The sequence below is a fragment of the Ceratina calcarata genome, unplaced genomic scaffold (genome assembly GCF_001652005.2).
Source record: "Ceratina calcarata isolate Rehan_Ccalc_2016 unplaced genomic scaffold, ASM165200v1 scaffold514.2, whole genome shotgun sequence".
Classification (NCBI taxonomy): domain Eukaryota; kingdom Metazoa; phylum Arthropoda; class Insecta; order Hymenoptera; family Apidae; genus Ceratina; species Ceratina calcarata.
In genome coordinates, this window is record NW_017175971.1 from 470,300 (window position 1) to 483,870 (window position 13,571).

A 13,571-nucleotide genomic window follows, 5' to 3' on the forward strand; every position below is an offset into this window, starting at 1 on the left:
ATTGGATATTTCCTTCTATACTTTTTAGCACGTAGCTAGTTATTATTAGCATTGTTCTTCCGACATCTGATTTCTTTTTAATTATACGAACTGCGTTTTTCTAAGGTGCATAAACTTTTCGGATTGACTGTATAGCCAATACATCGTTAACCAAATGTATATTCACGCTGCTAATCGAATCATCTTTTCAAAACATTATTCGTTTTGAATCAGATTAATATGTTAATTTGTTAATGTAAAAAACACTTTTAAACACATTTACATTATAAGAAAGCATCGTGTTCGTTCGGTATGCTGGATGCTCATCATGGGGTTATATTTATACAAGACAAGTATAATACTAAATATTCTGCGCAAACAATTCCTGAAACCATCTACCAAAGAAGAATCGTACACGACCGCGAAATATATCATTCGCCGTGGGGTGAATGCGCGATTTAATTGCAAAAGTAGCGCGTGATCGAACTTTAGAATTCAGAACGAAGCATCTTGGCCCATGATAGCGACCGTTGTGCCGAAATTCTCGCCACGACGACGCCTGATGGTACAGTGAGTACAAAGACCAAATTCAATCGAAATTCGTACCTGTGTTTCAAAATATGTATAGGGTAGTAGCCGTAAAATGAATCTTTTTGACACAGATTCAATGCGATAGGTTCGCATTTTGAGCTAGTGGGTTTTTTGTGGGAAATAAATCTGATCGCATTCCGTCGGATTTGACCGTCAGATTGGACCGTTGGATTCGCATTTTTGGCTGTTACTGTATATTCAAAGACGGTGTCGTGACGCGAATTCAAAAGTCGTGCGCTGTGTGGGAGAGACCTCGGCGGAGCGTGACGCGGATATCCGGCTACAACCCTGACACATTCTCGAAGGCACCCCTGGCTTCCTCGGGACCCTCTTCAGGGTTCGTACACCGTGGACGATTCGGTAGCGCGTTGCACGCGCGACAATTGGATTCTCCGGCGAATAACCCAGATGATGCCACGACGTCCTGGGAGAGATGCGTGCGGGAACAGAGAATTGCGGCAATGTGGTCTGCCAGAAATGGGTGGACGCGCGAGAGAGCACATGTCCGGGCGAGATTCAAGCTATTTTTGAGACCGTGAACGTACGGTATGAAAATTGGGGATGTAAATCGCTGGCATAGGTGGGATTATTAAGCTGAGAGTATTAAGAGAAATAATTTTAGCTCAGTATGAAGTTGTTTAAAAACTGTTTTATTTTATTTTTACATATAATTAAAAACTAACTTATTATGAAACATAATGAGGAAGTGAGGATTGTAGTAGAAGCATCACACGTTACTCTTTTTCCGGTCAAAGTCCGTACGGATTCCTCCGAGTTTCTGCACTATTTAGAGACCTTCCGCGGCAACAATTGTAAATCATTCTCCTCCCGATGCGACGGGGGCGGGGGTGGGATCGAGAAGCGGAACGCGCGGCAGTAGTCCGGGCGAGTAGTCAGACACGTACGCTCCGTCGTTCCCGATTTCGCGCGTTTTCTACTTTTTCCCATCGCTTTATATCCTTCGGTGTCCGTACAAAAACCAGAGCAGCGTCCTCTCTAAATCCGACACAGACGTTTCGAGGGACGCTTTTTATCCCCGGCGAGCTCCTTCCTCCTTTCAAACCGAACGAAATTCGATCATCGATTTTTCCATTGCACCCCTTCGCTGCCAAGCTTCGCGATATTTACAGAAGCACGAAAGTTTCTGCTTTCTATGGACCGCGTAAAACTGACAGTCCCGCTTAAGTGGCATATCTGGAACATCGTTTTATTCGACGCCGGAATTCCGGCTGCCATCCGCGCCGTCCCCAGCGCGACTGTTTAAACTTGGCAATACTCTAGCCAGTTCCTGTCCACATTGTGTCCGGCACTGACACGAGGAAGAAGCTACACGGTCGGCCACTCGTTCCTGCGTTTCATCGCTTCTAATCCCGGACCCGGGTCACGTAGTTGCGGCATAAAACACTGGATACCCTCAAAAAGCGAAAACCTCCCACGCATCGATAATGCCTTCCAACTGGCATGGCGGTTGCCAGCTTTCAAGGGATTTCTTCATTAGAAAATCTGACTGCGTTTCAGGCGGCTGGGAAGATATTCAATTCCAGAAGTACAGCTGAGAAATGGCGCCCTTTCAACAATTCTTTCCCTTCCTGCGTTTCATAAATCGTTCTTTTTCAGATTTTATCATTCTGACAATTCTATCTTGAAAAGATAGTCGTAAATTAGAGAAGAATAGAATTTGATTTCGCTACATGGATTCGAGAAAATTGAGAGGTATTCACAAAAATTTCCACGAAATTCTTGCGCCCCTCTGTTTTCGATACGTCGAGGACGGATCGATACAAATGCTATTGGGTAGGAAGGAAAGACGGGGTATACACGGTAATAGGCTTAAATTATATCAATTCACCTGGAGCCTATTTTCCGTGTTTGCGATCAAAATAGCTAAAGCAATAACCTGGTGCAGAAGGAAACGCGAAATGATGGATTAAATTTCCCTGTCCCAGGCATACAATTCGTATTCGAGTCAGTGGACATGTTACGATCCTTTGTTTACCCTTTGTTCAACTGGGGAATTCGGTACGCACGGTTAAAAGAACAACTGACCTGTTTTTCGTTTTTTCTACTGCTAATTTGATTGCCCCGGACGTGCAACGACCAGGCGGTCTACATTTGAAAGTGAAATAAAACCTGCTACCGCTAGCTCTAACTGCGCGATGCTTTTCGTACATGGAGTTCATCGTCCCAAGTATCTGAAGCCACGTTGTATCAATATTTCCCCTCGCAAAATACAGTCGACGACTCGAATAAGTATCTCTCGGTAAACAATCTTCCCCCATCGTGAACCGAATCGATTTCTTTCATCCCTAAAATTGCTCGCTGGCTCCCACGACCCCACGGCCAGCGGATACTTACTTCTGAATTTTCATATCCGTTTATCCGCGGAGGCAGAAGGGCTGTGATGAGAAAGCAATTCCAACCGAACAAAAGTACCTATTACGCTTCCGCAGGAAGCGTTTACCGGTATTTTCCTGGCCAGGAGTTAAGACAACCTTTTTAAATATAGAAATTAACATGGTTTCCTTTTCTTTCGGTTATTTCGAGCGATAAAAATGTTGGTTTTTATCAAAGAGACGAATACGTGCACGCTGGGAGAGGTAGATTCCACGAAATACTCTTCTAACTGGAATCGCTCGAATTTTCACTGGGAAACTGATTTAAAAAGTAAAAAAATTGATAAAGGCGAAACGCAATATTGATGCCTCACGGTCTCGCAGTCTGTGTTTTTGAAAAAGCATGTATGTATGTATATATGTGTGTATGTATGTATGTTGTATAAGCAATATCTGCTTTGCCTCCGGTGCTATTGATTCTTCGGAGGTATCGCTTTACTATATATTTGCATCGAGCAATCTGTTTTGAACTACAAACTGGAACCCCGTAAATCAAATTTAATGATCCTCTGGTCTACTAACTCACCGGTATTATGGTCTTAATAAACTCTCCCTTCGCGCTCATCGAACGCCCTGCCGCGCCCCGGAATATTTCCGAAAAACCGTGTAATTAATTACCGGACACCTCCGTGCCATCGTAGAGCGTAAACTTCACTCAAAAATACTTTCCGTTTATTATGTGACAATATTAAAATTAATTAGCAAACAATCCGAAACATTCAGCGATAATGATGAACCGATGCAATAAAGAAAATTCATCAAACTGTCGCATCGAGTCGATTGTTAATTGGCCAATTTCCATTATCATTCTCACGTCTTTTTCATCGGTGAATGATTAAATTGACGTGGACAAGAAATAAATATAATTCTGGGAATATAAAACACAACGCAAATAACTGACTTTTTTCTCGGTAATTATAATAAAAGTCTATTGGACGTTTCTATAGACTTAGCAATGAAATTATAAAAATGTGTTCATAGTATAGTATGCATAATTATGAATTGGTATTCGAGTTGTACAAATACTAAATTTCACTGTAGGTGAATAGTCGGAAGCGACGGAAAGCCGGTGAGGGAAGCGTCTATTTTCGCTCGTGAAATTAGGTGTACCATATTTCATCGTTTCCCGCGTCGTCGTCTCGGTTCGGAAAGTCTAATTAAACGGCGGCTGAAGCAACCGAAGTTTCAATGTTTCAATAGCGTGCAAGTTTCGCAGGAATTCGACATCGGTCTCGAAACCGTTCCATACGCCCACCCGCCCCCGTCCACATAAATCCTGTCCTACGAATCCTCGAGATTATTCTCACCGGCACCCCAGTTCTAAACGGCGCTGCGCGACATGTATCCCTTCCGTGTGGGTGTGTATGTTATCGCACAATGCGCTAAATAAAGCGTAATCCGGGCGCGACGAACGTACATAATGAACGCGAATCTTCGTCTTCGTTTTCACCCTGAGACGTTACCGTGCGTAACGGGAGCGAACGCCGAAATTAGAAGTTACCGACGACAACTGCAACAACGACGACGACTGCGCAAACATACTGAATTCGCGTTCTAACCGCCTACGCTCCCACGCCCCTTAACGAGACTCACCTCGAAATCGTTGCTTCTGTTAACTGCGGTGAAAAGCGGGGTTGGAAAAGCGGTTTCCACTGTTTGAGAGAAGCGCCTTGCTCTGTGCAATCTCGGGTTGCATCAGTTTTTTGCCGGGCTCGGATTACTCGGAAAGTTTGTTTTATTGTTAATCCGATAGATCCGATAGATTTTCCTGGATTTTTCAAAACGGAAACAGTCGTTTCAAACTGCAATTATCTTTCTTATTCCTTTGCCAACGACTTCTATAAAATTTTAAGGATAAGAGAAACGATAATACCGGGATCAGTAGTACATATCAAGATGCATCTCACGTTCCGACATAGCTTCGTCAATCTTTCAGTGTTTTATTCTTATCTTGAGAACAACATCGTCCAACGAAAGACGTTGATTCTTCGGATTCGATGGAAATCACACGCGTCGTCGACCAACCCTTAGCTTCTTTTTTTTCTCTTACACGCGCGTGAATGAGACGATCGACGCTATTATCCTGAAAGCTCGGAGAGGATCCATTCTGGCCGTCTACTTCAACGGAACAATGGCAGCGCGGAGGCTTTAAAACCGCCTTCACCGTGGCGTTTTAGCCTGTTAAACGCGCGGGAATTGTCACGGAGTGCTCGTAATTCTCGAAAGAGCTCCGCACTGGGGACTGGTTTGTTTGCACGTGCGAAGAGCCCGGCAACGACACGCAACGGGTTTAAGGCTCTTTCCCGTGGGATTATTTTCACGCTCGGCCGCGAAACAAATCGCGCTGATAACGACCAACGAACCCAAAACTCCCTGATCTCCGTGCCACGGTTACGTTTGTATCCGTTGGTAAAGAACCGCCTCGCTGACGCCACGGGAAAATACTCCTTTCACGTTCTAGTAATTGTGAAGCTTGTTCTTTTCAACGGGAAAACCGTTGGTTAAGCAAACGTAGCCAGTGTTGACGGCCGGATGGAACGCAGAAAGGATCAAAGGTACAGTCTGCTTTCACTGGCCAGATGTTCCGTTCTTTCTCTCAGTAACAATCGGCTTCAACGTTTGTACAATGAATTTTAAGCAATCGAAGTCTAGACGAAAAAGGACCACGAAAAACTGCACTTCTGACGTTGCATTCTTTCTATAAAAACTGAATGGTTATGCGCGGACATTTGGGAAATCTGTTTCGCGCGAATCCCTCTCGTGGCGGCACGGTAATTTCACCCTGAGATAGAAAAGTTTATTATAATTGAATATTAGATTTTATAGCCGGTTTATGTAGATACGTACGTCTATTCACTAGCGAATTTAAAACGTTCCGACCTTCGCAAGTATTTAAATAAGGTACAGGGAAGATCTCGAGCATGAAAACGGCATTCAATTATGGAACGCCGAAAATGCTTTCGTTCATCTCCATCGATTCTAGTAGAAACCAATTAAATCCGAACGTTGCCTCTGACGAAATTAATGAAATTCGGCCGCGGTTGTCTCTTCTCTACCCTGGGCCGGTTCAATTTTTCAAACGCGTCGCGTCTCAACGGGAAGGGGAGAGCAAACATCGGCCAGGGGCTCGGTGATCAATTAAAACAGGCCGAAATAATTGGCCACGATCGATCGATAGATCACGAACGCGTGGATGGTAGGAGGGGTCGCGCTTTGTATCGACACGCTTCTCAAGAATGGATCGCCTCACAATAGGCATTCACCGGAACGGAACAAAAGTTACGAGTTCGATGGAGCGTCGGAGGGTGGGCTCGGGGATTCAGCTCCGCACTTGGCTGCTTAAAGCTTCACATGCCGCGGCTAACTTTAAATTGCTCCACCCCTCGAACTTTCATCGGCTCTCAGAAGATACATAACTTAGGAGGCACTCTTTGCCCCGGGTTTATGTGCCCGCTGACGATGATCCCGATGAAATTACTCTCTAACGGGCCGGCTGCTTGGCTTAATGCATCGACCGTTTTGCAGTTTTCCGTTTGTCTAACGGAGTAACGAACCCCGAAGCCTGGGTACGTTACAAGGGCCACCGACGGTAATTACTCTCTTGTCAGAAAGGGAAACTGAAGTTTTTAATAACTCCTAGTTTCTCGATATCGCAAGGTATCCTCGTCTGTATCGCAAACAGAAGTCCGTAGAAATTTTTGACGATCGACGATGGAAATGGTTCGTAATAAGTACGCGAACGCCTAGTTTAATTGCGAGTTCGCGTATTAAAAGTTACTAGAAACGTTATCGGGAATTATTGCCGAAAAAGACTTCGCGGGAGCTTTGATGAGTCGAACATTTCACGGGAGTACGAATTGAAATAATGAAAATTTGAAGCGCGAGGATGGCTCAGGGATTTCGAACCGTCGATAATGGGGACTGATAATTTATGGAATCGAAATGGCTGGCAACATGTGAGAATCTCGTGAACAGAGAAAATTTCCAGTTAATGGGCAAGTAACAAGACTGCTTGTGGAAGTTTTAACGAGAGAAAGAGTCTGAGAGGGAAACTTTATATGTAAAAAGTTGCGTCCGGTTCTAAAATTTTTAGAGCAAGCGACACGACAGTGTTTTTCTTTTGAACCGAACTCTGGCCGCGGGATGACGTTAACTAGAAATATCGCCAAACATCGATGCATTACACGCGATGATAATTTCGCTGGTCGAATTAAAAATAAATTTTTCCATCAGGAATAACTTGTTCGAAATTGCACGAACTTCGAATCCGACCCGCCTATAAGCCGATTGAAACGGTTAAAAGTTTAATGTATCAGAATGATTCGGTGGCACGATCCGATTGCAAAACAGAAGAGTAATGAGTGGAGGAATAATTCATAGTCGTGGAGCCTACGCGACGGGACGGCCATCGAGATTTCACAGGTGCGCGCTATTCATCGAAAACAGTCCATATAATTTAACGAACAGCTGTCGGTACGTGTTCCAGATACTTTATCTGAATCTGCTGCACATATCCAAAAAAATAGTCATTCAAATGACAAATATTTATCGCTGCACCGCGTAGCACGATGATCCCAGTCGTCGATGGAAAAAATATTCAAACGCAGCCATAGGAGCGTAAAGAGTAAACGAAGATATAACAGGGAGTCCCGTTTCTACAGGCTCGCAGGGGGAGTCGTATTACTAGACAGATGAAAAAAAACGGAGAAAGGTATGATTGTTCGCTGGGAACAATTGCCCCTCGGCGACGTTTATTTTCCGGCGATTAAAGCTCGATCGCGTCTGGTGAACCCGACCACCACCGTGCGAAAGATCAACGTCATCAGTAGCACCCGCGGGCGAATTTAACTACGGAGGTCGAGGTGAACGGGGGAAAGGAAGAGGCTGTACCCGTTTAAGGTCGACGCGTGAGGTCAAATTAACAGGATATTGAAATTAATCCGTTCTGAATGACCCGAGGCTCATCCATCTTGCCTACGACGAAACTGCGCTCCCGTTCCCCTTTTCCCGGCTCCCTTCCGGTCTGACCAACCCTGCCTCCCTCCGGTTACACCACCCGTTGATTTTCCCCGACGGTCGAGAGTTTACTCTCATCTTGTGGCTACGGTTGTCAAACTCTAAAGCTATTATCCGTGGTAAGATATTGAATTACCCTGCACTCACCTATTAGAGTTAACGAACAAAGTCGTGACTTATACATAACGATGCAAACGCTACCAAGCAACGATGCTTCTCCCGTTTCGTTCGTTATTAATGTACAATATTGCCCGGATCCTATCAATCCTTTCCTCGTGATTGATTATCCCAACCGGTATGTATTCCAATTATTACGAATCGTTATTCTCCGAGTGAAAATTGTAGTAGTTGGAACGAACGTGGAATTGTATCGTAGCTCTGATAATTTGTGCGGACAGCGGTGCGCATTGAAAACCATTGAACAGTTCCTTCAAATTAGAGTAAATGTGAAATTATGTTTATTACAGATTGATAAGTGATAATGATATTTTGATAGCCTGATTTACTTGGCGTTCAACATACGCAAACGCGGTAATTTGACACTCACCCTCGATCCATCATTTGCTGTTTAATATTTGATATTGGCCAGGTTGGAATTTAGCGCTGCGAGGGTTGGACGGGTTAGTATTTGTCGCCTTGTCGATTTGTCAACTTGGCGTTCACTAATTTGACACCCGCTATCCGACAATTCGCCATTCTCTCCGGGCGAGTAATAATTTACAGCGTCACGGTATGTTGCCGATCGACAGCCGTAATTGCGCTCGATGCTCAAGCTTCTTCAGGAATCGTACTAACTCGGTTATAAAATTTCCTGTAGCATTAAAACGCGAGAGTGAAACTGCGAAACGACCGGAACTTCGAGCCGTAAGCATCGCATTGAGAAATTAAAACCTGCGATAGTAATTTCTAGCTTGTGAAACTACGTTCGATATTCTCGATGGAATGTTCAGTTCACAAAAATTTCGCAAGATATGTGGAACTCCGTTGGTAACGACGCTCTGTACTTCGAGCTGCAATTTTACTAGAAACAGCACATTCTCGCGCGCGGCCAGGAAAATGTTCTTGGTTTGTCGGAACAGTGCTTTAAAAATTTCCCAGCCAGTAAAAATGGTCGCGATCGATCGGAAAATCGATACTTAACGCAACAGTAGTCGTCGCGGTCGGCTCTTTCGTGCTGTAATCCGGTTGAAAAAGAGCGGTGGACAATCCGGATCGATTCGCGGAGGGAGGGTTGATGCGCTCTGTTCGTTAGCCGCGCGCAATCGATCCGAATTAATGCAAATGGAGCCAGTAGTTTGATCGCGTTACAGGCCGGCCGCGCGCCCGGCACCCAACGCTGCCAGTAGCGGCGGAACGTTATAAATCAGACCTAACAGCCTCGAATCTCAGCGTTTGACATAAGGGCACTTAATTGCCGGCATCCTGGCGTGTCGCAAGATCAGTACAGGCAATGCTGGTTCCCTGTTTCTCCGCATTCGCGTTTCGTTTCGAACGCCGGATAATTTATCGCGGAGGAACAACACGAGTTCGCATTTGGTCGGCTGGTTTATGCGTTTTACCAGAGACGCGTTCCCCTTTTCACGGTTATCGCGGTGCGAATTCGAGTTCCGTGTACGGAGCAAAAATTACGACACTGTTTTTCGGTAGCCACGAAATTGTTATCGAGCAGCATCCGTTTATCACGCCCAATGCCGCGAGAATTAGTTTTTGTTACCGGGACATTCTATTATAACCGTTAAAGATAATGGAATGTCCCGCGCGGTCGCGTTTGCGTTCAACGAACGCTGCTCGCTTTATTAGGGGATGTTTTATCGCGGCCGCGGAACGAAACGCCTTACGTAGACATTGGAGTAGCAAAATCGGCGAGTGATACGGTTGCCTGCGTGGCTCGTTTGTAATCGAGGACGGTGCTCGGTACGGAGAAGAGATGTACACGATTGTCGAATCGTGAATTCCTTGGAAGGCGCGAGTACCATCGTACAAATTCAATCCATTTCAATGCAGATCGGCGTCGTAGGTACAAACCGGCGCGGCGCCGTTGCAAAGGTAATCGATTTTCGATACTCGTACGCGATGCTGTCGTTTTTCTAGTACTTATCAATATTTGATACGTACACATAAAGCTGAGGATATTCGGCTTATCGTGGCTCGTGCAGTTTTGTTGTACTACTGTACGCGTTTTACGGGCGCATACATGCATTAGACGATGCAACGGTGATAACGTATATACACTGGGTGCCCAAAATGTCACGTAACTAAGTAGATCAACGTTGCAGGTACGACAACGGAGCTGGAGATTCCAGTTTCATTCTCATTACGTTATTTACATCTGATCAACCCTCGTCGTCCAGTGGGTTCGTACAAGAGACGATTAGGTCAGGCATTTTGATATATTTTTTATCGTCTCTACAAATATTTACTATGCCCAACGGGCACCAGTCTGTATTTTCTACGGCAAATATGATTGTCTATTTGTTAAGGGGTCGTCGCTCCTGAAACTTCGTGGATATCACGTGAAATCCAACTCCGTATCACGGAGGGTCCGTGTTTGTCCAATCGGGTCCGCTACATCTGATCTATGCGCATAGAAATTGCGACGTAAGCTGGCCGGCGCGCCGCGTCGGGAGTAAGTCGGCAGACGCAGATTTAGATTAGACACGGATTAGGTCGGGGACGAGTAAAACTGCAATGTTGGAGGAACGCCGACGGTTTCGGGCTGTTCGGTATCCGGCCGTGGATACGTCGAACCACGGAAATTACTCAGACGCGTCGGCGCTCATGCTTTTCCGGCGACCGAGCAAATTAGATTGCGGCAAAGCGCGGTGTGTACGCGCCGAGCGCAGTTTCGCCACGAGACAGACGCCCTGTCGTCCCGAGAAAAATCACGCGACGTCGTGGAAATTCATCCCCGACGAGGATGACGCGCGTTACGATGGAATTTAGTTTTGCCTGTAGTTCATGCCAGCGTCGAATACCCAAATGGGATCTTCCTACGTTAAATTTTATTTCGAAACCTCGCCCTGGGTAATAATGTCTCAATTTATATATCTCGGTGAAGCATTGCCTCATTGATTAAACGTGGGTGGATGTAAAACTAATTAATTAATCTTCTTTTTAATTTACGCCTGGAGACACATTTGATTTTGTTAACGCGTAATGAAAATTGACGGTAACTAATCGGTTTTATCAAGTGGAACACGGCGACGAATTGAACCGGAAAAGAACTGCGTAATTCAGGTTAATCACGGATTGATTAACTGCCAACGAATCGATTCACATTAATGCAAATGGAAATCGGTGGATCTGATCGCGTCGAAACCTGCGGTGCTGGCAGCTACAGTGGAATAAAGCAGACTTAACAGAGCTTCGAACCTGAACGTTCGTCGCAGGGACTGGCAAAGCTTACCCTTATTTCATTCCAGACTACGATCTCCGCGGAAACATAAGTGAAACCATAAATTTCCCCGGCTTGTTCTCTTCTCTGTCTATGATTGTAATTGATCACCGCGGTCAGTCAACTTAGTAATCTTTTACGGATTCGCTTTGTTCGATAACAAAGTTCGAAATTCCTAACCGCGTTCGTTCGTCCATGAATAAAATATCTATCGAAACTTTGCAGGCCCGATACGATGATTCGGTGAATTTACCCTCGGCTCGTTAGCGCGAATAACTACTTGCATCATTTATAAAATCGATTTCGAAACGTTGTGCTTTCTCAATAGTTGTTCAACTAGGTTACCCTCAAATTATTGACAATAGTTTCTCCGATAATATTTTCATCAGTACTGTTTCATATCATCATACGCAGTACAGTTAACGAATGCTGATTTAAACGTCGATCAATGCCTTTGAACATCATCGGTCGTTTGCGGTAATAAACTCGATCCTCGATTGTGCGCCGCTTACTCGGGAAAAGATAAAGTGGAAAAACCGCAAAGACCGCGCTAACCGGGACCAGTGGGAGTACATCGAAAACTTTCTTTCCCCTCATCTTGCCACGTGCTTGGGTTAGATAGAGTAAACAAAGCGGGGCTCGTTGCAATGCAAATTTGCGACGGTTCTCGCGATTACAAAGCTATTAAAGAGCAGCCTATGTAAATGAACGCGGCGTTATACCTCTCTCCGCTGTTTCTACTCGTCCGTGTTTTACCGTTCCCCTTCTTTTTTCGTCTCATTCTGCGTTTTCCTCGGCAGCTACTACCTGGCCACCACGGAGGAGGAGTCCGCGGTGCAGCATTTATACAGGATATCCACGAGAGACGCTACGAATCGGAGGGCGACGTGTTTGAGCTGCGGCATCGTCCGTGAAACGGACAGAAACCGGTGCCTCTACAACACCGCAAAGTTTTCCACCGATCACTCGCATTACGTGCTCACTTGCGCCGGTCCCGGAGTACCTGACATCGTCGTTTACAACCGGGTAAGTGTGCTGCCGAATGACCGTGATTCCGCTTTCAACGATCTCGTGTACGTTTGCTTTTATCGTAAACGTTTCGCCCGGATGCCAGGGAGAATTCCCTTTCGAAGAAATTCCAAATAGCGAGACACATTTTCTTAATTTTCTTTTTATTCGTTTGCGGAGGATTAAAGGGTATCTCGTTTGGCAAGAAGTAGCCAATGAGAGAAAACTGTCGAAAAACATTTAAAACGCCGGCGAGGTGTTTTCTCGGCTTCTTAATTCGTTTGAACAAGATTACTGTTGCCTCTTGTTTGAATAAAACGAAATGCCGTTGCCATTTATTCGTTCGCGGAAAGTATAGTGCTGTTTGAAATAAGAGGCTGATTTTATTTGCCGAGCTAAGTTGGTTATTAACCACGGAGAAATGTGGGCTTCTCGTTTTTCTCCGGGAGAAAAATTAATTTTCTTAGAAAGAGGGTCGCCGTTTTAAGAAGCCGATGGCTCGCGAGGTGGATGTTGTTCCATTTTTAGGATAGAATTACCCTTTAAAGGAAACATTGATCTTTTCCCGGTAAATGTAATCAATTGTTTTTTTATTAAATTAATCGACCTTATTCTCTCCACCATAAAAGAGGTTGTAAGCATATGAGGTGGTTGAAAATTCCCTGAGAATAAGGCGGAACAATATTTCTTATTTTTTCAAATTTCACCTGCTATTTCACACTTTTCCTCGCGCCTCGACTAAAGTGGCAGCTCAGTATATTTCACCGGCGATATTCTATATCCAACTTGAAAGTCTGGAATCCGTTACGGCTGCCACGAAAATCTGTTTGCTATGGCCTCCGTGAACTTTAATCCCAGACATCTGATATAATTTTCGCATCTGTGTAAGTTCTATATAACTTTTGCGAATACATTTCGTCATTCTCACTGACAGTACCTCGACAGTTTGAACAAAACGAGTTCCCTTATGTTTCATATCTATTCTCCTGAAAAGCAGTCTCCTATCAAGCTATGTCTATGAATTATTCCTCTTGAAGTCAGATTGGTATATTAGAAAAAGTAATTCTAATAAATGTAAAAATGAATAAAACGGAACAACGTTCTTTTCTCTGAGGCAATATTTTTGAGAAATTCGAGCTTCTTTGGTTACTATATCGCCGTTATTGCTGTAAGAAGCCATCATTTTAGTT

The 13,571-nt window shown here is 44.6% G+C and overlaps 1 protein-coding gene across 2 annotated transcripts in view; it reads left to right on the forward strand.

Moving 5' to 3' along the window:
- LOC108628287 (dipeptidyl peptidase 4 omega) overlaps positions 1 to 13,571 on the forward strand; it is a 165,456-nt gene that overhangs the window by 132,310 nt on the left and 19,575 nt on the right. For both annotated transcript variants that reach the window (XM_018030113.2, XM_018030112.2), the window contains one exon: positions 12,174 to 12,399. In XM_018030113.2, the coding sequence (XP_017885602.1) occupies positions 12,174 to 12,399 (226 nt within the window). The remainder of the gene's footprint in view (positions 1 to 12,173; positions 12,400 to 13,571) is intronic.